Below are 20906 nucleotides of genomic sequence, written 5' to 3' on the forward strand. Positions count from 1 at the left end.
AAACCTAAAAACCTTTTCTGATTTTTTTAAATTTTTTTAAACAAGTTATATACAATCCAACCAATTCTTTTTTTCCTGATGCTTTAAGAAACATTTTCGTATAAAAACATTTTTCATATGATGAAAATACTAGAATTTATATTGAAATTACTGCCAGTTTTAAATGTTCTTATGGTTTATTATGAATAGATGTGGAGCCTTCCTTAGCCGTGCGGTAAGATGCACTGCTACACTGCAAGACAATGTTAAAAGTGGCTGAGTTCGATTCCCGGTCTTGTCTAGGAAATATTCTTGCCTCCCCTTGGCATAAAGTATCATCGTAGCCTCATGATATACGAATGCGGAAATGATAACTTGGACTAGAGACCTTGCAGTTAATAACTATGGAAGTGCTTAATGAACTAAGCATCGAGGCGGCATATGTCAGAGTAGTTGATGTAATGCCAATAAGAAGAAGTATTTTAAGTAATTTTAAGAACATAATATCTCTGTTTAACATTTTAAATCAAGTAAAAATTTAAACTACGAACTAGTTCAAAGTAGTATTTATGTTCTGTATTTCAAACTTGATTGAACCTCAATGGACGTCTGCATTATGTGACCATTGTTATATGCTACCACCGTGGATAGCAGTTTACTTGAATACTGTTCGTGGTTATCTTAAATTTTTTATAGTTTTGCTAGATAGTATAGATATTTCTGTGGATGGCTCCCTGTGATGCGCTCAATCCAAGAACATGGAATTTCAAAATAAGAAATTTCTCGGTGATTGGTAGCCCGGCTGCTCCAACTGTCACAAAAAGCTCGTATGGCGTCTGAATAGAAGTCCAAAAATGTTACACTAAAACAGCAATCAACTACCGGTGGTAGACTCTCCAATACCTTGTAATAACCATTGCATTATTTTCAAAACACCCCGTTTAACTAAAAGACTTCGGCAGTAACGCCCAGTGAAATCAAGTTGAGCGTGATGAGTTGCGTTGACCTCTGATGTCCTGACTTCAGATTTGTCTGGATGTTTTTTTGTTACAGGGCCGAAAATTTAGTAGACCAATCCCACCAGCTAATGTGGCGTCTAAAATTGTGTCATAGTCATAGAAGATGATTATGAACATAATTGAAATATAATCGAGCATCTTTCTTGACCTGTCCAGCGTTAAATTCTGTTTCTATGGTAACAAGTGGTGCAGGGTTGCTGGTTTTTTAATAGACACGTATGAGATATGCAGTTACAAAAATTCGCTATCGAAAAATGAAATATATGTTCGGTGTCAACAGTATTTTTAGTATAACTTCTGCTACTTTCATCATATGAAAATTGTTTTTATATGAAAATTTTCCATGAAGCGTCAGGAAAAAAATGTGGTGCCTGGATTTTATATAACTTGTTTCAAAAAAATTAAAAAAATCAGAATAGATTTTTAGGTTAAAAATATCCCCTTAAATGGTAAAAAAGTCAAATTTTCACCGATGAAATATTTCAATCGACACAGATCCTTAAACTAGAGGTCAAAAACTATGATCTAACGGCTTAACATCCGAGGTGCATTCACTTTGCATAATAGTTGCCTTTAAACATAGCGTGAGGCCACTTCGGCCTTAGTCTGAATAAATAATAAAAAATAATTTATAAAATTTATTATATTGTAGCAAGATTTCAACGATTGTGACGATAGGACAAATCAAGCATCCGAAAGATTTTTTTTTTGTTTCTTTATTAAAGTGATTTTTAAGTAGAACAAAATTCATCACTAACATCCGAAAGATATTCAATTTGCAAAAAAGAGCTAACCGTGGTGGAGGTTGGTACTCGGATTCTGATGACTTTTCCGCAAACGTGACCTTTAAGTGGTCTTGTTGTGTAGGGGTTATCACGCCTATCTAGAGAGTAGGAGTTTGCGGGTTCGAGTTCCTCCAAGACACGTGGATTCTTTTTCGCAAATTTCGTATCAATTTGTCCATTTCGAAACATGTGCTATGCATATGCACAGCCAATATTTTTAACAAAAAAAATTATTTTCGTGCGGCCGAGTTTCCAAAATATGCAATTAATTGTTAACATTTCAACGTTTTCAAAATGGCGACTGATTTATTTGAAATAAATTGTAATAGAATGTCATCTGTTATGAGATACTAGGAATATAGTACTCCTCGAGATTTAAATCACGGCACCCACTAACCAATTCACTTAAAGCAACCGTTTCCGACAATCGGTCGCCACGAGGCCGCACGAAACATCCTCAACGAAAGAAACATCCGAGGCGTGCCAGAATCTAAACACATCTATTCTAGCACAACGAAATCCCATTTTATCGGGCGATTTGTCATTCGATGTACTCCCACAGCTGTGGCCTTCCGGGCCACAGCCAACCAATGCCGTCCGCACACCGTCATCCGCCTGTGCCCGGTCAACCAGTCAGTTGTGGCAAACGAGCAACTCCCATTTAGGGACGATCAGAGAAATGGAGCTTTAGGGCAAAATGAAACAAATTTTGTTACATATCCGCAGAAGCCATCGGGGGATTTCCAACCCGGGAAACGCAACCGGTGTAATATGACCCGTTCGTTGCTTCTATTTTACGCGAAAGGGTAACAAATGTGTGTACGTACGATCATTGTTTTATTGATATAATTGTTTATTGGAGACAAATGCATTTATTGAAATCATTTGACATATTCGTATGGTGATTTACACACGATACAAATGTTGTTTCCGTTGAGCATATTGTTCTCCGAAAGAGTAACTAACTATATACACAATTCCTAATAAGGCGTAGACCTAGTGTACAAAAAAAGAAAACCAAAGAACAATTTCCTATAACTTTTCAACAACCCAACTTATAAGAGAACTGATCCGATCTCCATCTCACTAAACATACATTAATCTCTCCCCGAAACAAGGAAATACGGCACCATTTTTGACGCTTCTTCTTGTCAACATGCATGCTTACTGCTGAAAAAATCATAAAAATAAGAAATTAATCAAATGCCCTTCAATTGCTTTGTTTTTGATGGGATGAACATCGCAGCCATGGAATAAAATCCAGGAGCAGTTCCCTCATATGCAACTTCTATGTTATTTTCCAGGATACAATTTGCATCATCAATGTCAAAAGTTGGTAAGTTTATCTTTCCGTTGTTAGTAAAATTTAAATTGCTGTACATACAAATTTTCTGTACCCTGTTTAATGTGGGTCTGATTAAATAGATTAATTATTTCAACCTCCAACCATTTGCCCTATGCGCTCCGAATGATGAGGAAAAATGTTGGTGCATGTGATTAAATGCCGCAAAGGATGATCCATCGGAAGCGGATTACTGGGAAATGGAGCACGGTTCAATTTCAGACGTGGGGAAACGCTCATAATTGTATAACGAAATAATTTTTACATCATAAATTTTTATTGAGGAATAGCGCACATATTCAGTACAGATCACAGCTCAGTTTGGAAACGATACACATTGAAGCATTAGCCAGGTCGGAAATGGAAAATAACTGCACTTTCAGGAAATCAATTGTACTTCTTCAGCTTGCTGTAGCTGTATCCATGTCCGTGGTAACCTCCTTCGTATCCGCCCAAGCCCAAACCACCTTCGTGGATTGCGTGTCCAATGTTTTTGACCTTTGCTTCGAAACCATTTTTGCTGTCGGCGTGGTACTCAACGATACGTTTGGTTCCATCAGGCTCATCCAGAGTATATTCACCCTTCACAACATCTCCATCACGAATCTCCCACTGGCTCTTATGATCGCCCGTTTTGTAGTCCTTCACTCCATATTCGAACTTGTACTTCGGATAACTGTAGTAATCCTCGCCGCCACCCAGTCCGATTCCACCCTGCGTCACATTTCGAAAAGGCATTAAAATTGAATCCCGCACTCAATCAAACCTGAAAGTCCTCCTCACCTGGTAGTACCCTTCGTCACCATACCCTATGCCACCTTGGGCGCCACCGCCATACCACTTATAAGGGACGTGCTTGACTTCGCTGATAAATCCGTGCTGTTCGTATGCCAGAACGGCTCCCGCCAGAGCCACCGCTACAACAATCGATGCTCGGAACATTTTGGACACTGCTGCGGTTAGAACTTGCGGCCCCTACTAATGTACCTAACCATACCATTCTTCACTATATATACCGATGAACGTGCGGAACGAGGCTGTCAAACGGTGATGGCGCCAATCGGAAAATCAGACCGCAACACCTTCTAGAGGTCATCCACACCACACTCTGAACTTTCTACCTTCGGCAGGTAACCACCACCCCATCATCAACGGTTTCAAACATTTTCACACCAACGGCCCGTGCATAGCACCAAAGCTCGATTTCACCCACTCACGGAACGACCATCCACTCTCCACATATGATAAATAAACGCCACCAGCTGGACCGGTGCCGCCCTTTGCGTATGTGGGTGGTGGGCGAGTACCGACCGTTTTCCGGCCTCCCCATGATCAATCAATCAATAGATTTGGCGTTGCTTTCAAGTTCATTATGGATTCATAAGTTTTGCTTCGCAAAAGCTTGTATCTGTAAGCTGTAAAACATTATGAATGGTAGCCTTTGAAGACTGGTTAGAATCGATTTGAAAATTTAAACAGCTGTCCACACTTATGGGCAGCAGAACTTGTGAATAGCAGGGCTGTTACAAACTGAGCAAATTTCAATCCGCGACTGCAAAAACAAAATCGCGACCAGCAAAAATAATGGCCCTAACACATTTCAATACAAATTTTTAATACTGTTGCTTTTAATCGATAGACATTAAAAAAGATTATATAATTTATATACATATTGCTATGGTAAAGCAGAACTAAATTTAAGACATAAATGTATCCTTGCATTACTAATAGCATGAGCATGATGACCGTCCCACAAAACCAGAATGCATGCATAATAGAATTGTTTTTCTGTTATGTGATACCTTTGCACACAAATTTCATCACTTATCTGTCTTTATTTATGCGAATTTTAACATTTGGATCAGCTTTCACTCGTCGTAAGTTCCAAGGCTAGGGGCACATGGAAAGGGAAGGGGGCTTAAAGGGGGGTTCAACTTTAGGACCTTCCATTAGCAAAGTTTATTTAAATAATTAATATTAAGACTAACATTGATAAAACTTAGAACTAATAAATAAAAATTCAAGTTAAATTTAGTTTGAAGTTGACATGGACGAAACATAGGTAAACAATTTTAGTGAAAGTTGATCCAGAAACATCGAACAGTTGATTTTCGGAGATGCTTAATTTGGTTTAAGCCGTTTAATTCCCTCTGGTCGAAAGATAAACTCAGTACGAACAGATTTCCGAAAATGTGTGCTTGATTGACCGCATGTTTATCCAACAGTTAACTAGACCGAACAGAACGCATGGTAACATACGAAAACAATATTAAATCAGAACGCTCTTATTCAGCTGGAGATCTTCATTGAAGTTTTCGAAGGCAGCATTTTCAAACTTGCGGTACTGCAAGATACGAGATAGTTAGATCGGGTTCGGCGACGTTGTTGGAATTGCGGAGGTGTAGGCCCACCCAGCTGACCTTATTGGAATCCATAGTTCAGGTTGAAGAAAGGGGTTTAGAACCCAGGTTGAGGTTCCCGGGTTCCGCAGGCAACCCGGGAACCTCAACCCGGGTTCTAAACCCCCTTCTTCAACCTTAACTATGGTTTCCAATAAGGTCAGCTGGGAGGGCCTACACCTCTGCAATTCCAACAACGTCACTAGGGGGTGGGTACTTACAACCCTGGGAGAATTCAAGGAAAGCTTATCTTCGGGATGCCCGTGAAGCCATTTGGTTACGATGTCCCTGTATAAGCCCCCATCTGTAAAGAAACAGACGAGGGCAGTGATGCGCGCCTCTGATGCTGGCAGGTATCCCTAAGAACCTGGTATTTGGGGCATCGACACACATAATGTTTCACAGTGTTGGGGACCCCGCAAACGTTGCCAATAGTTCGGAAGAAACTCCCCCCAAAGTTAACTGAGAGCTGCGTGTGTCCGGTTCGGAGCCTAGAGACGATTTGCCGGACCAGGCCGATGTGGTCCCCTTGATTTTCTGCTGACTTATCCATGGCGAAAACGTTTTCTATGCACATAAGTGGAGGCGATGTGTATTTCTTATTCAACGTTGCACGGTAGTGAATGTGATGTGCACGATTTTCAAGCGAGTTTATTTTGTAGTTCATTGTGATGTAGTTTGTGAAAACAAACTCGGTTTGACAGAAAATTCGATTTCATTTGAGTTTGTTTGTAGGAATATGCAATGTCAACAAATGAAGCAGAAATGATCTTGCAAAACAGCCTACTGTGCAGGAAATTTAATGAAAAAATTATAAGTTTTGCATCTCAATGCGATTTTGATGAAATTTGAATCGGCAAACGATTAGAACTTGAGATATATTTACAAAGCAGAAGAAAGGAACGGGATGGGATATTATCCACAATTTCCTGTGTATGAAGCAGTAACAGTGTAGCTTAATCAATTGTTAAGTTATGTTTTGATGCCAAACTCCTAAGCAGCACATATGTTATACATAGATCACAGTAGCTTATGTGTGACCAGAATTAGTCACAATTAGGTTGCTGTAACCAGTTTCACACCGCGAAAATCGGACGACTGCGATGGGCCGGGCACGTAGCCAGAATGTCGGACAGTAACCCGGTGAAAATGGTTCTCGACAACGATCCGACGGGCACAAGAAGGCGAGGTGCGCAGCGGGCAAGGTGGATCGATCAGGTGGAAGATGACTTGCGGACCCTCCGTAGACTGCGTGGTTGGCGACGTGTAGCCATGGACCGAGCCGAATGGAGAAGACTCTTATATACCGCACAGGCCACTTCGGCCTTAGTCTGATTAAATAAATAATAAATAACCAGTTTCATTTGACTTGTGCTGCTTGGGCTTCATAGATTTAAATTTCACTGGTAATAAAGTACATGACGTTTCATATCAAGATAATACATTATTTGAGCAAATACTCGTAGTAAAACTCGTAGTTTGAATAGGCTACACATCTATGTATGCAAATATCATAATTATTTTTTTCAAATTCAGCCGAAGTCAAGCAGTTAATTTAAATGTTTCGAAACGAAAGGCGAAAACTTATTGTTGCTTTGATTGGCTTTTTTCGGTGAAAAAAATAGGTAATCAAACAAGTAATCAAAGCAACAAAAATCGATTTTGTTTTGTGTTGAGATAGTACAAAGGACTATATAGCAGTTAGATGGAATAAATAATAAGGAGCCTGGGGTAGTGTTAGTCACAATGGAGCAGCCTCATTATCGCTCAACTGAGTGGAAATAGTGGATAACAACCAGCATGATTACATGCGACAACCAGCATGCTCATCAGCTCAGTTCCGGCGGTCCCAGGTGCAAATTTCATGTCAAAAATTTTGGAAACACTAAACTAAAGACTAACTTCTAAACACAATTCGGCGTTCCGGAAATCCAGAATTACAATATGATCAATTTTTCAGGTGAAATATCGTGTGGATAAAGGAAATAATGTCTTTGGATTCCAAAGTATTGCTCACTCCTCATACACTCATATAAAAACATGAACATTTTTAATTTATCCAAAAATTTACAGAAAATTCATAAATGGCTATTTTCTAAAGAATATAAGTTAACCTAAATCGCGATTTTCGCGACTGGAAGAGTAAATCCGCGAAATTCGTGAAAAACGCGAAAATCGCAAAATCAGCGACTGTTGCAACAGCCCTGGAATTGTGATAGTGTGCCCCTGAGTGGTTTTTGCGCGGGTTTATGTTATTTTTTTCAAGTTCGCCAATATTTGGGCAGTAATACTTCATTTTCAGAACGACTAAAATAAAAACTTCCCCTAAAAATCTAGAAATTTTCCATAAAAAATTAAGAAATGTTATGAGTAATAAATAAATATAAAATGTCCACAAATAATGCAAAATTTACATGAACAATTAAATTGTTTCCACAAAACAAAAATTGATCAGAACTTTTTAAACCAAAAATTGTAATTATAAAAGAAGAATTTCCTACGGAAAAATTACAAAATATTCATAAATAAATCCATTTTTTTTTTCCACAATAAATTAAAAACCTTACAAGAACAAATCAATAAAGAGCAAATAAAGAAATAAAAACCCAGATTGATCCACCTAGCAGTGATGATGCCTTTCTTGTGTATTATAAAATATATTGAAAGAATCACATTAGAAAGGTCAAAAAAGCTCTATAGGAGAATAGATCACATTTTTTTCGATCATTTTGCATGTTTTTGCATTAGTTAAAATGTATTGCCTCCAATTTGTACACATACACACATACACACACATACATACATACACACATACAGACATCACCTCAATTCGTCGAGCTGAGTCGATCGGTATATGAAAATCGGCCCTCCGGGCCTCCTATCAAAATTTTGTTTTTGTAGCAATATTATAACCTTTACGTACTTAGTGTACGAGAAAGGCAAAAAAAAGCAATAAAACTGAGCGTTTTTCCAAAGATGGTCCCTTCTTTCAAGGAAAATTTCATCAGATTTATTGATTTTTTGTATATTTTAATTTAGAAAAATTCATCTTATTTTTGGTCGCTCTATATTAATTATTTCATGATTTTTTTTTTAAATTTTCCATGTAAAAAAATGTTTTGTGAAAATTTTTGTAATTGTTTATTGAACTGTCTAAGACGAGCTTAGTACGTTCTATTTAATTCCACCACATTTTGCTATCTTTGCAGATACGTATTTCGACCTGAACTGTAAGGCCGTCTTCAATGCCTCGTACTTGACGTTGATAAAACGTGGTGGAATTAAATGGAAAGTACTAAACTCGTCGTTGACAGTTGAAGACATTTTACTAAAAGAGCTTGAATAATTTTGACGTAGGACTACGTCTGTCTTTTCTATATTGGGGTACACTTTACGATTGCGAAAATCAGGGACCGTCACGAAAATATGATAGACTTTAAACTTTTCAGCCATTTCTCGATGGATTTTCAATTTATTTTGGACCATTCGATCAAGGATGAGTCAACGCTTCTTTGTATTTGTATGAAAATACTGATTTTAAACTATTTATTATCGATAATTGTGAAAAAGTTTAGAAATAGGTAAACCAACCATTCACGTACATGCATCACTAGCACAGGCATAAAAAATCAATCACTTGCGGGTTTGGATCTAATCCTCAGTTTGAACAAGATTTCACGCAGAGCGGACGCATAAAAGCGATCACAGCGGAGCGGACACAGCATCACGGAGGCGCTGATAACATTTTCAACGGAAATCCATCGCATTGGTGGTGGTCCTCGGTGTGTTGCTGCAGATCATTCAACCTCAACGAATCAGTATTTTATGAAGAAAGGGTTGACTACAAAAATAGCACTGTTGCGATCCCGTGCCGCCAGCGGCGATGCTGAAGACTTATTATAAATTGTGGTGTCAGTTAGTTGTTGGAAAGGCGCATTGGGTAAAGACAATTGGTTCTTCTCAGGACCAGCATTTTCTGAACAGAAAGGTTTAATTGCAAAAATGGACTGTTTCGGTGGCATGCATTCAAATTTACTGCATCATCTCTTTCCGACGCGCTATCAAATTCGCTATTTACGATTGAGTTTTGAACTTTGAAGAAAGATTATTTCGGATAATTGGATCAACCTTCTTTTGTATAAAACCAATGAAGACGCCACCTCAGTGGAAACTATCTACAGCAACCACCCATTGGTGAACGTCGGTCGAACAGACAGATAAGAGATAATGTTTTGCAATATGAAGAAACTTCGTCTTGAGTCAAATTTCTATTGTTATTCTTCGCAACAATACGCATCTTAGATAACCAATATCTCATATTTAACCAAATTCAGAATCTTGCGAGAACATTTCACAGGATGCTTAGAATTTGTCATTCTTTCCGATGCTTCGAAAAAGCAGTCTGCTCTCTGCGGAATCCCGATCAAAAAAGCTCGCGCGCGCCGGAAAGCAGCTTTCGTGTATCTAATGAAGTAATTCTATTAGTAACGCTCCTTCATCAATCGTTAGGAGTGCACATTATATTAACACCCATATCAGATCCCAAAGAAAGCTGCTTTTCGACGCGCGCGCGCCTTTTTTGATCGGGATTCCACAAAGAGCGGTTCAACAAGATTTGATACAGCGAAGCGGCCACAGCAGCACGAAGGCGTGCGTAGGACCAGTCGCAATGCTGAAAATTTATTCCACAGGCTGCAGGCTTAGCGAAAAATCATCGAGTGGCTGTCGGACAATTTAAACGCAAGGTTCGGACAAGCCTTTGGATGCAGTTAGTTATTGGAAAGGCGCATTGGGAAATGAAAATTATAATAAGAAAATTATTTTGAGCTTTTTAGTGGAATGTCTTCACTTGTTATAAGACGAGTTAATTCAATCCCAGTGAATTCCACCACTTAATTGTATCTTGACAGATACGTATTTCGACCTCAAATGTAAGGCCGTCTTCAGTGTCTCCTACTTCACTCGACTCGAGTCGAGTCGAGTCAAATGCAGACACTGAAGACACATTTGAGGTCGAAATACTCTGTCAAGATACAATTAAGTGGTGGAATTCAATGGATTATTAACTCGTCTTATGACATGGGAAAAGAAAATTGGTTCTTCTCAGGGTTGATTGCAAAAATGGACTGTTTCGGTGGCATCGGCGTTTGGCGTGGTAGCTTGGTTGCTGTGAGTGATTCCATCCATTCAAACAAATTTATTGCATCATCCCTTCCGTCGAGCGCTTGTGATTCTGCTACCGAAGGGTAACTTTCTGCCGTCGCCAAACGATTAAGTTTTGCACTTTCAAGAAAATTTATCTCGGATTGACCTTCTTTTGTATAAAATGATGGCCCGGAAAAAATCGATTTCAATTTCAATGACTAACAGAAAGAAAAATTTCACTATCCGCTGATGACAGCCAAATCGATGAAGACGCTAACACCTCTTCTTGGATAAATAGTTTAAGTCTCGAAAAGCACTGTGTAATTAATTCTTGTAGTTCTCCTTACTTTGCCACGTACGCTTCCGGCTGAGGAGGTGTCCTCAAAAATGTCCGAAATAAAAGAGAAATAAGCAGAATCATTTTTTCCGTGGACCATTTTGTTTTTTTTAAAGGAAAATTATTGCAATTTTTGCTTCTAAAAGTGCTTATTTATTTTTGTTTTGTGGATAATTGTTTATGGAACTTTTGCATTATTTGTAAAAATTTTATATTTATTCATGACGAGATGAACATCTCGCAAATAAAGATAATTCAATTCAATTTATTCTTTGGTCGTACCCTGATTTCTTTATTGGCAATTTCCTATTTTTTATGGAAAATTTATAATTCTTCATGGAAATTTTATTTTGCTGCCTGTTCAGAACATTTTGCCTGTCCGTCAGTGTTTGTCTATGTGTCGCATCTGAACTTCCTAATGATCGAGAGAAACCATCTATTCTCAACACCAATGCGATGACTTCTTGCATCAAGGGGCATAATTTGATGTCGAAAACCATAACGTCCAAAAACTGTTACTCTCGGAATTTAGTATACACCTTGTGTATACGTTCATTCATTCATTTTTTTCATTTATTTAGTTAACATCTAAACAGATAACACTGAATCAACAATTTGACGCCACAATACACGGTTCGAGGCCGCATCTCTCCATCCTCGGATACGCCCCACGCTCGCCAGGTCGTTCTGCACCTGGTCTGCCCATCTCGCTCGCTGCGCTCCACGCCGTCTCGTACCTGCCGGATCGGAAGCGAACACCATCTTTGCAGGGTTGCTGTCCGGCATTCTTGCAACATGTCCTGCCCATCGTACCCTTCCGGCTTTAGCTACCTTCTGGATACTGGGTTCGCCGTAGAGTTGGGCGAGCTCATGGTTCATTCTTCGCCGCCACACACCGTCTTCTTGCACACCGCCAAAGATGGTCCTAAGCACCCGTCTCTCGAATACTCCGAGTGCTTGCAAGTCCTCCTCGAGCATTATCCATGTTTCATGTCCGTAGAGGACAACCGGTCTTATAAGCGTCTTGTACACGACACATTTGGTACGGTGGCGAATCTTTTTCGACCGCAGTTTCTTCTGGAGCCCGTAGTAGGCCCGACTTCCACAGATGATGCGCCTTCGTATTTCACGACTAACGTTGTTGTCAGCCGTTAGCAAGGATCCGAGGTAGACGAATTCCTCGACCACCTCGGAGGTATCCCCGTCTATCGTAACACTGCTTCCCAGGCGGGCCCTGTCCCGCTCGGTTCCGCCCACAAGCATGTACTTTGTCTTTGACGCATTCACCATCAGACCAACTTTTGTTGCTTCACGTTTCAGGCGGGTGTACAGCTCTGCCACCTTTGCAAATGTTCGGCCGACAATGTTTATGTCATCCGCGAAGCAAATAAATTGACTGGATCTGTTGAAAATCGTACCCCGGCTGTTAAACCCGGCTCTCCGCATGACACCTTCTAGCGCAATGTTGAACAACAGGCACGAAAGTCCATCACCTTGTCTTAGTCCCCGGCGCGATTCGAACGAACTGGAGTGTTCGCCCGAGATCTTCACACAGTTTTGCACACCATCCACCGTTGCTTTGATCAGTCTGGTAAGCTTCCCAGGGAAGCTGTTCTCGTCCATAATTTTCCATAGCTCTACACGGTCTATACTGTCGTATGCCGCCTTGAAATCAACGAACAGATGGTGCGTTGGGACCTGGTATTCACGGCATTTTTGAAGGATTTGCCGTACAGTAAAGATCTGGTCCGTTGTCGAGCGGCCGTCAACGAAGCCGGCTTGATAACTTCCCACGAACTCGTTCACTAATGGTGACAGACGACGGAAGATGATCTGGGATATCACTTTGTAGGCGGCATTAAGGATGGTGATCGCTCGAAAGTTCTCACACTCCAGCTTGTCGCCTTTCTTGTAGATGGGGCATATAACCCCTTCCTTCCACTCCTCCGGTAGCTGTTCGGTTTCCCAGATTCTGACTATCAGTTTGTGCAGGCACGTGGCCAGCTTTTCCGGGCCCATCTTGATGAGCTCAGCTCCGATACCATCCTTACCAGCTGCTTTATTGGTCTTTAGCTGTTGAATGGCATCCTTAACTTCCCTCAAGGTGGGGCTGGTTGGCTTCCATCGTCCGCTGAACTGACGTAGTCATCTCCTCCGCTGCCTTGACTTTCACTGCCTGTACTCTCAGCGCCATTCAGATGTTCCTCGTAGTGCTGCTTCTACCTTTCGATCACCACACGTTCGTCCGTCAAGATGCTCCCATCCTTATCCCGGCACATTTCGGCTCGCGGCACGAAGCCTTTGCGGGATGCGTTGAGCTTCTGATAGAACTTGCGTGTATCTTGAGAACGGCACAGCTGTTCCATCTCCTCGCACTCCGCTTCTTCCAGGCGGCGTTTCTTCTCCTGAAAAAGGCGGGTCTGCTGTCTCCGCTTCCGTCTATAACGTTCCACGTTCAGCCGGGTACCTTGCTGCAACGAGACCGCCCGTGCTGCGTCCTTCTCCTCCAGAATTTGTCTGCACTCTTCGTCGAACCAATCGTTCCGTCGACTTCGACCCATATACCCGACGTTGTTCTCCGTTGCGTCGTTAATGGCTGCTTTAACTGTACTCCAGCAGTCCTCAAGAGGGGCCCCATCGAGCTCACCCTCTTCCGGCAACGCTGCCTCGAGATGCTGCGCGTATGCAGTGGCGACATCAGGTTGCTTCAGTCGCTCTAGGTCGTACCGCGGCGGTCGTCGGTACCGAACATTGTTGATGACTGATAGTTTTGGGCGCAGTTTAACCATCACCAGATAGTGGTCAGAGTCGATGTTAGCGCCACGATATGTCCTGACGTCGATAATGTCGGAGAAGTGCCGTCCATCAATCAGAACGTGGTCGATTTGTGATTCTGTCTGCAGTGGTGATCTCCAGGTGTACCGATACGGGAGGCTGTGTTGGAAGTAGGTGCTGCGAATGGCCATATTCTTGGAGGCGGCGAAATCAATTAGTCGTAGGCCGTTTTCGTTCGTCAGCCGGTGAGCGCTGAACTTTCCAATAGTCGGTCTAAACTCCTCCTCTTGGCCAACTTAAGCGTTCAAATCTCCTATGATGATTTTGACGTCGTGGCTTGGGCAGCTGTCGTACTCACGTTCCAGCTGCGCGTAGAATGCGTCCTTATCATCATCAGTGCTTCCGGAGTGTGGGCTATGGACGTTGATTATGCTGAAGTTGAAGAACCGGCCTTTGATCCTCAACTTGCACATTCTTTCATTGATCGGCCACCACCCCATCACGCGCCTTTGCATATCGCCCATCACTATGAAAGCTGTTCCCAGCTCGTGTGTGTTGCCGCAGCTCTGGTAGATGGTATGATTACCTCTAAACGTTCGTACCATTGATCCCTTCCAACAAACCTCCTGCAGCGCTACGATGCCGAATCCACGGTCCTTGAGCACATCGGCGAGTATGCGTGTGCTCCCGATGAAGTTGAGAGATTTGCAGTTCCACGAACCGAGTTTCCAATCGCTAGTCCCTTTTCGTCGCAGTGGTCTTCGCCGATGGTTCCGGTCCGTACTCTCTTGTTGATTGTTCGTTGCTTATGTTTTTTTAAAGGCTGGCTTGCAGGGCCTGACACCAAAATTTCCGGAGGACCATTCCTCCTTATTCCCGATGGACCATGGTGCACAGTTTCACTTTTGAGTCCCTCGCTGGCACTCGGACGATGATCAGCCGCCTCTAACATGGAGAACAGACGCTGTTGTGAGCCGATCCTGACATGGAGAACAGACGCTCAGTAAGATTTGCACCTCCGTCTTCCCTGTCAGCATACGACCATAGTTCCCACCGGGGTTGGTTACCCGATCTTCCCTAAGGTTGCTCGTATCCCGGCCAGCACCGCGGGGAGGTAGGGATAGGAGTTGCTGGGTAAGAGGCTAAGGACCGCGAGATGGGGTCTATTTTATTCCTTCAGGTACGCGAAGTACCAATGGTACGCTTTACCCAGCATTTGCCGTGCCATATACGTGAAAATACGTTTTTTTTCTGCGATTCTTTCAATTCACTTTGAGAAATTGTTTCATTTTGAGATCATACATCATACAAAGTTTGTAATTATTCTATAATGTTTACTTATTTTAAAAATATCTCGCCTCTTGATGGCAAAAAAGCGCGTGCGCAGAAATTTCGATCAGCCTAGTAATCCGAAAAAAAATTGTTCGGCTGAAAGCGACTTTTGGCAAAAGTGTCATACGGCCTTACTGCTGACGAAAAATGAGCAACAAATCAAATTCTTTTTGATGATTGGTTTTTTTCTGGGATGAACATAGGAGCTATGAGATGAAGTCCATAAGTCCCTACTTTTGGCGTCAATATGTATCACGAATTACCATTGAGCGTTAGCAACATTTGGCTTAAGTAGTCGAACCCCATTTGGATAGAATGGTTGTTTGGCCGAATGCCATTTCGTCGAATCTATACTAGTTGGACGAAAGACTTGGATATTTGGTCGAAATTTTATTTTTTAATCAATTGTTAATGTATGCTTCTGCTTTTAAAATCTGATTAGTTATCTAAATGTCGACGGAACATCATGAGTGGTCGTGGTCGTTACAAAATGCAGAAAAAGGTTAAGCGTCAAACATGAACCGAAACGAAGTTAGACCAAACCTGCCCGTGTAGAAAAAAATGATCTGCAAGATTATTATCCTATCCAATTATCCAAAATAAACACAAAATAAAAGAAACATTAACTGAAATAAGAATATTAATATTACATGTGCAAGCTCCGTTTTGATCAAACTGCCCACGATTCGCTCCACTGCAATTCACTTTCTACTGATTGTCCATTCGAGCAAATGTCCCTCGGAACAAATGTTCAGAGATGTCATTCGGTGAAATGGCCCAACATAGATCATTTCGTCAAATACTAGTAAAACCCTTTCAGGGCGGTTTGGACATATATTCCCAGCGTGTTAGATTGGCTGTGTAAAATCCAAGAAGAGGACTAGGTCCTTACTTTCTTCAGCAAAATTGTTCATCGAAATACAAAACATGTTATGTTCGAGAAAAGCCATGAGGTTTTTTTCTAACATATCCCTAGTGTAGCGGTATTCTAGATTAGTTAATTATGTTTGCGTTGTATTGTACCCAATTTTAGAGTCAATACCGGAATTCAGTAAAAGTTTAACGAACAGCAGTATAAGATCACTCGCTTGCATACAATAAATGAATCCATGTCACTTACTGCATGGAACTTCACTATCAAAAATATTATCGTTCAAGCAAAACATGCTCTGGATCAAACGGAAAGGAGAAATACCTCCCATTTGGACCACTTGTTGTTCTATGGGTTAAGAATAAGAAATCGATGGAAAGGTTCTGAACAGGCTAGATAGAGGCGAAGGATTCAAGAAGGAAAGGGACAAAACTAATAATGGGATCAAAAGGTAATCCGAAATCGTCTTTTGATAAGATCGGCCCACGATTTCCGGAACGAATGCAAAAACCCCAATCGCGACCTATCTGAGGCATTCCAAGTTCTGACTCGTCCACTTTATTCTGACCCGTTGAAGAGGCAGCAGTGTGAAGAATCTTATTTTTATATTCGCGGTGTGTTTAAGAGGTTTGTGTAACGTGAAAGTGTCTTTATAACCAGTGCAATTATTTATTAGATTTCCTTTCCATAGGCAGTGCTAAACGTTATTAAATTAGCAAGTGCGGTACTGTGCGTGATTAGAGATAAGCAAACAAAAAGGTAAAACAAAAAGAAAAGATAACCGGTTTGAGTCTCGATCCTTAGCTCACCCATGTGTGCAGCCGTCCAACAGCTTTTTGTTCCCAGTTATTTTTGGACTACCGCTACCCTCTTGCTCGGCACACCTCCCCTTTAACAACACGTTATTTCTACACTGTTAACCCCACGCGCCAGCTATAAAGTTCCCCAACGTCCAGCTGGAGTTGGAAGGGAGTCGCTCCCGACACCATCGCACTCCGAAAGAGCATAAATTTGCGCCTGAAGATTATTCACGCGACGACGTCGAAATTGGCCCACCAACCATTTAGATGGCATTCACTTAACACGTCTTGTTCACTGGGTTGCAATGCGACGCAGGAGGAAGACTTCGGTAAAGTAGAAGCACGTGAGTAAGCTTGTGATGGGAGGCCTACAAATGTAGTTTTGTGAAGAAAGCGTTTACGAGAAAGCGAAGCTGCGAAGAGTTTTCTTATTGGAACAGCATAGGGAAAGCATGTAGAAAATCCGCACAGTTAGGTAGTTATGCTGAAACTTTAAACTAATGGAAAGGAAGTGAGACAGAAGGGTACCCGATTAAAAGAAATGACTCGCTGTAAGAAATAAATGTTAATAGTCTGTTATAAGTGTTTGATGATGTATGTAGACTAGAACTTCCTTCCGATGATTGCACTGATCTAAAGGTTATTTTCACGTTTCGTTCGTTTCGTTTGTTGTAGTTTAGTTGATGTTGTATTCCGAGTTGGGACTGCTTGGGAAACTCAGTCCTCCACTTTGTCTCTGAAGCTTTCGGATAGGGTTTCGGGAAGAGCTTGGCCAGTGATGAAAACCGTCGCTCATGTGCATTGTCTGGTAGAAAAACGTATTTTGGGATTACTTTCTGAAACTGTTAGGGGTTGCGAACCGAGTATTTCAAGAACTAGAGCCTCTACTAGCACGTTCGGGTAGTTGATTGAAAATCGAACCCGCCCTGAAGCGGAGTTTAGCCGGGCAATAAAACGACAGGTGGTCCTCGGAAGAGGTGGCGCTTAAGCCATTTGTTAAAACACGTACTAGCGCACTAGTAGAGGGTTAGTCCGCCGTTAGGCGGGCTACACTAGCAGCACACATGTTTCACATAGGTTACTGTAATAAATATGTGATCAGATTTATTAATTTTATTGAATAGTTTTCATCATTTCATGCTTGTTTTCATTCTTTTTCGTATCGAATTTTGGCCGTTACAAATATTTAATTTAATTTATGTCCTACTGGTCTTCGACAGGTCAAAGGGGGGGGATAATAAAAAATAAATATTAAAATGGAAAAAATCATTAAAACTCCTCGGATTTGTTAAAGAATGTTTTGAAAATCCACAAAATTGTCCGATTTTCTTTTGTTGCCCCCTCAAAATATTATTTTTGGGCAGAAAAAACCAGGGGGGGGGGCAGGACATAAGTTTTTAAATATTTGTATCGGCCTTATTTCGTTGTTTATATTGGTCAACGTTTTCGTTTTGGTACACTCTACCGACGATTGTTAGATTTTATCACAATTCTGAATAAGTACCTACCAAAATCTGAATTGGGCATATATGAAATTGCTAGATTCTTATACTGATCGCGATTTCAACAAACCCTGAGTAAGAGTATATATCATTATCTGACATTCCAAAATTTAATTTAAAAAATCACGTAAATAAAGACAAAAAAAAATATCTCACATCCAGTTTTAAGAAAAACTTGTAATCTCTATACTCATAGATGATTTAAATCAGCCTTAGTTTGGAACGTATCGAACCATCTCTCAAAAAGCATGCATGAGTTGAATCATCGCAAGATTTCTTGTGTATTCCAAAAATGTGTGAATGAAAAATTGCGGGCCCGATCAGTTTTAAATGCTTAGAAATGAGTTAAACTATGCGAATTTGCTTGAAAAACTCATGCACCTTCATCAGCAACTGCCCTCAAAAAGTGGTGATGTATGAGCTTCTTATCAGTTGGTCGTCATCTTCTGTGAACCCTCTAGTACCCAAGACCGCCTTTAGACGGGGTATTTTGATTATTTTTAGAAATTTTCAATTGATCAGATTTCAAAAAGATTTTGGTGTTGATCAATAATATAAACTTCAATGCATGTTTAAACGCGGCTTAAAGTCAATTTTAGTCAAAGTTCTACACACTTATAAAAATATATTAAAAATTGAGTAATATTTTGTTCTTCCGTGTTTTCGCTCATATACCTTTGAAGAGTGAAATATTTTAGTTTCGTATTTTTCTACAACTAACCTCATTCAATAGAAGGTTATAGTGGTGAATGTTACACTCTAAAATATTTATCCAACTCGTTACACGGAAAATAAAAAATTAACTCTGAAAATTTAAAAATTGCAATAAGTCAGCATTGGATAGGAATTTTCAAACTCTAAATATGTTGAAAAATCAAAAAAGATCAATAGATTCAAGAAACTATTTGATTGGATAAAAAACTTGAAAAACAAAATTCTAAAAAATCAAAGTGTGAAATTGATAAAATCGCGAATTAAAATTTTTTAATGCCCAAACCGTATTTAGATCGATTTTAGAAAGCAAAATAGTGATTTTGAGCGAAAACAAAAATTTGGGTTGTAGAGGGTTAAATTGCTCCAATATTAACCGTATACACCCGTTTAAGACCTTCAGCGTCAATGAAACAATGAGATAACCCCACGAAAAAATTCACAAAAAATCAAAGAAAATTCAGGGGGTATTTAAAAAGCAGTGAAACTTTAGTTTTACCGAGAAATTAACGAATTCCAACCGCGTAAAAAAAACCTGGGTGTATGTGTTTAAAATAAAATGTTCAACGCGTATGTATTATTTCCACCGAAAACTAAGAGTATTAATATTTTCATAATCTCTGACATTACCGGCATTAGCACGTAAGCGAAGCAGAATAAATTTAATATTTTTTTCGACTCAGTTCTTCTGGAGGATTCTCGATTTATTTCAGATTAAATGTATTTACAGTTAACATGTTTGCTTCAAATATTGAATCAATTTCAAGTTTAATTTTATGTTTCCGAAACGATATAATTTATTGCTGCGAAAGGTAAATACAATGTTTACAGTAATTAAATGTCTCCGGTATACACTTACCTCTACCCGCAGCCATTCAATCCAGTTAAATGCATCATAACCATTGAAGAGCCCTCAAACATTTGCAGCTGTGTACTGAAATAATTATTCAACAACAAACAGAGATCCTTCATTCATTCGCCGGGCGCCATCCCACACGAAGGGGTCAACAATTTCCGCTGCTAGCTTTTGAGCTTTTATTCACAAAGTGCCACAAAATATTTTGAATTACATTTATGTGCGCTGCTCCCACGGGTGCTGAACAACAGTACCGGCGGATACATTCGTGTTGCAGCAACAGTACCCAACCCAACCCACATTACTGGCAGAACGATCAAAAACACGAATAACAGCTTACTTTAACTAAAATATTCATTTTTTAGTTAAATAACGAAACTAAAAAAAATCACCCCTCACTCACGCATCTACTTTCACGATGCCGTACAAAGAAATTATATTGAAAAAGTTGGTCAAAATCTATTCAATGCAATGTTGGAACTATTGCTTGATTTTAAACTCTAAAGAGTCGGGAGTCTAATCTAGAGGCTTATCAATTAAGTAATTGAAATGATTTCTGATCACAAATTGAAATGACATTTCAGAGCGAATTTTCCTATCTATTTTATACTATTCGAAACAAACTCCTTATTTATCATATTTTGAAAGATTAATTTAAGTCTGTTTTGGCATTAAGTGATAAATATTTATCTCTAAGTTTAAAATAGGAATGGATCAAATTTGTGTATGTAAGGCGCATTATGGCCGTCTTTTTCCCGAACGATTCCATTGTTGCACCGCTTTTCCCTGGACCACCCTTGATCATCATCCGGTATGCTCCGGAGGATTTCCACGTGTAGCGAGTGCGAAACCGTGCCAGGAATGTAGTAAATTATTTTATTAGTGTAATAAAGCACCATCACTCCGTTGGGTTCGGGAAGCTACTGCTGAAACCGCTGCGCGGCCATTGCTGTACTCTCTCGCGCATACACACACCCCCACACATAGATGAAAGGAAATATTTTCAAGTTGGTAGCGCACGTTTTGGCTTCCAAGAGCGGGTGCTTTCATTCC

At 40.3% G+C, this 20906-nt stretch overlaps 2 protein-coding genes across 11 annotated transcripts in view; both read right to left on the reverse strand.

The window, feature by feature from the left end:
* LOC134210832 (protein alan shepard) overlaps nucleotides 1–20906 on the reverse strand; it is an 879934-nt gene that overhangs the window by 795051 nt on the left and 63977 nt on the right. The window lies entirely within an intron of this gene.
* Nucleotides 3513–4490, reverse strand: LOC134215093 (adult-specific cuticular protein ACP-20-like). Its single transcript, XM_062694339.1, has 2 exons — nucleotides 3909–4490; nucleotides 3513–3839 (listed from the first exon to the last, which is right to left on the reverse strand). Exons 1-2 carry the CDS (start codon nucleotides 4065–4067, stop codon nucleotides 3513–3515), a joined length of 486 nt encoding a protein of 161 aa, XP_062550323.1. The 5' UTR covers nucleotides 4068–4490.

Source organism: Armigeres subalbatus, chromosome 2 (genome assembly GCF_024139115.2).
Source record: "Armigeres subalbatus isolate Guangzhou_Male chromosome 2, GZ_Asu_2, whole genome shotgun sequence".
Lineage (NCBI taxonomy): Eukaryota > Metazoa > Arthropoda > Insecta > Diptera > Culicidae > Armigeres > Armigeres subalbatus.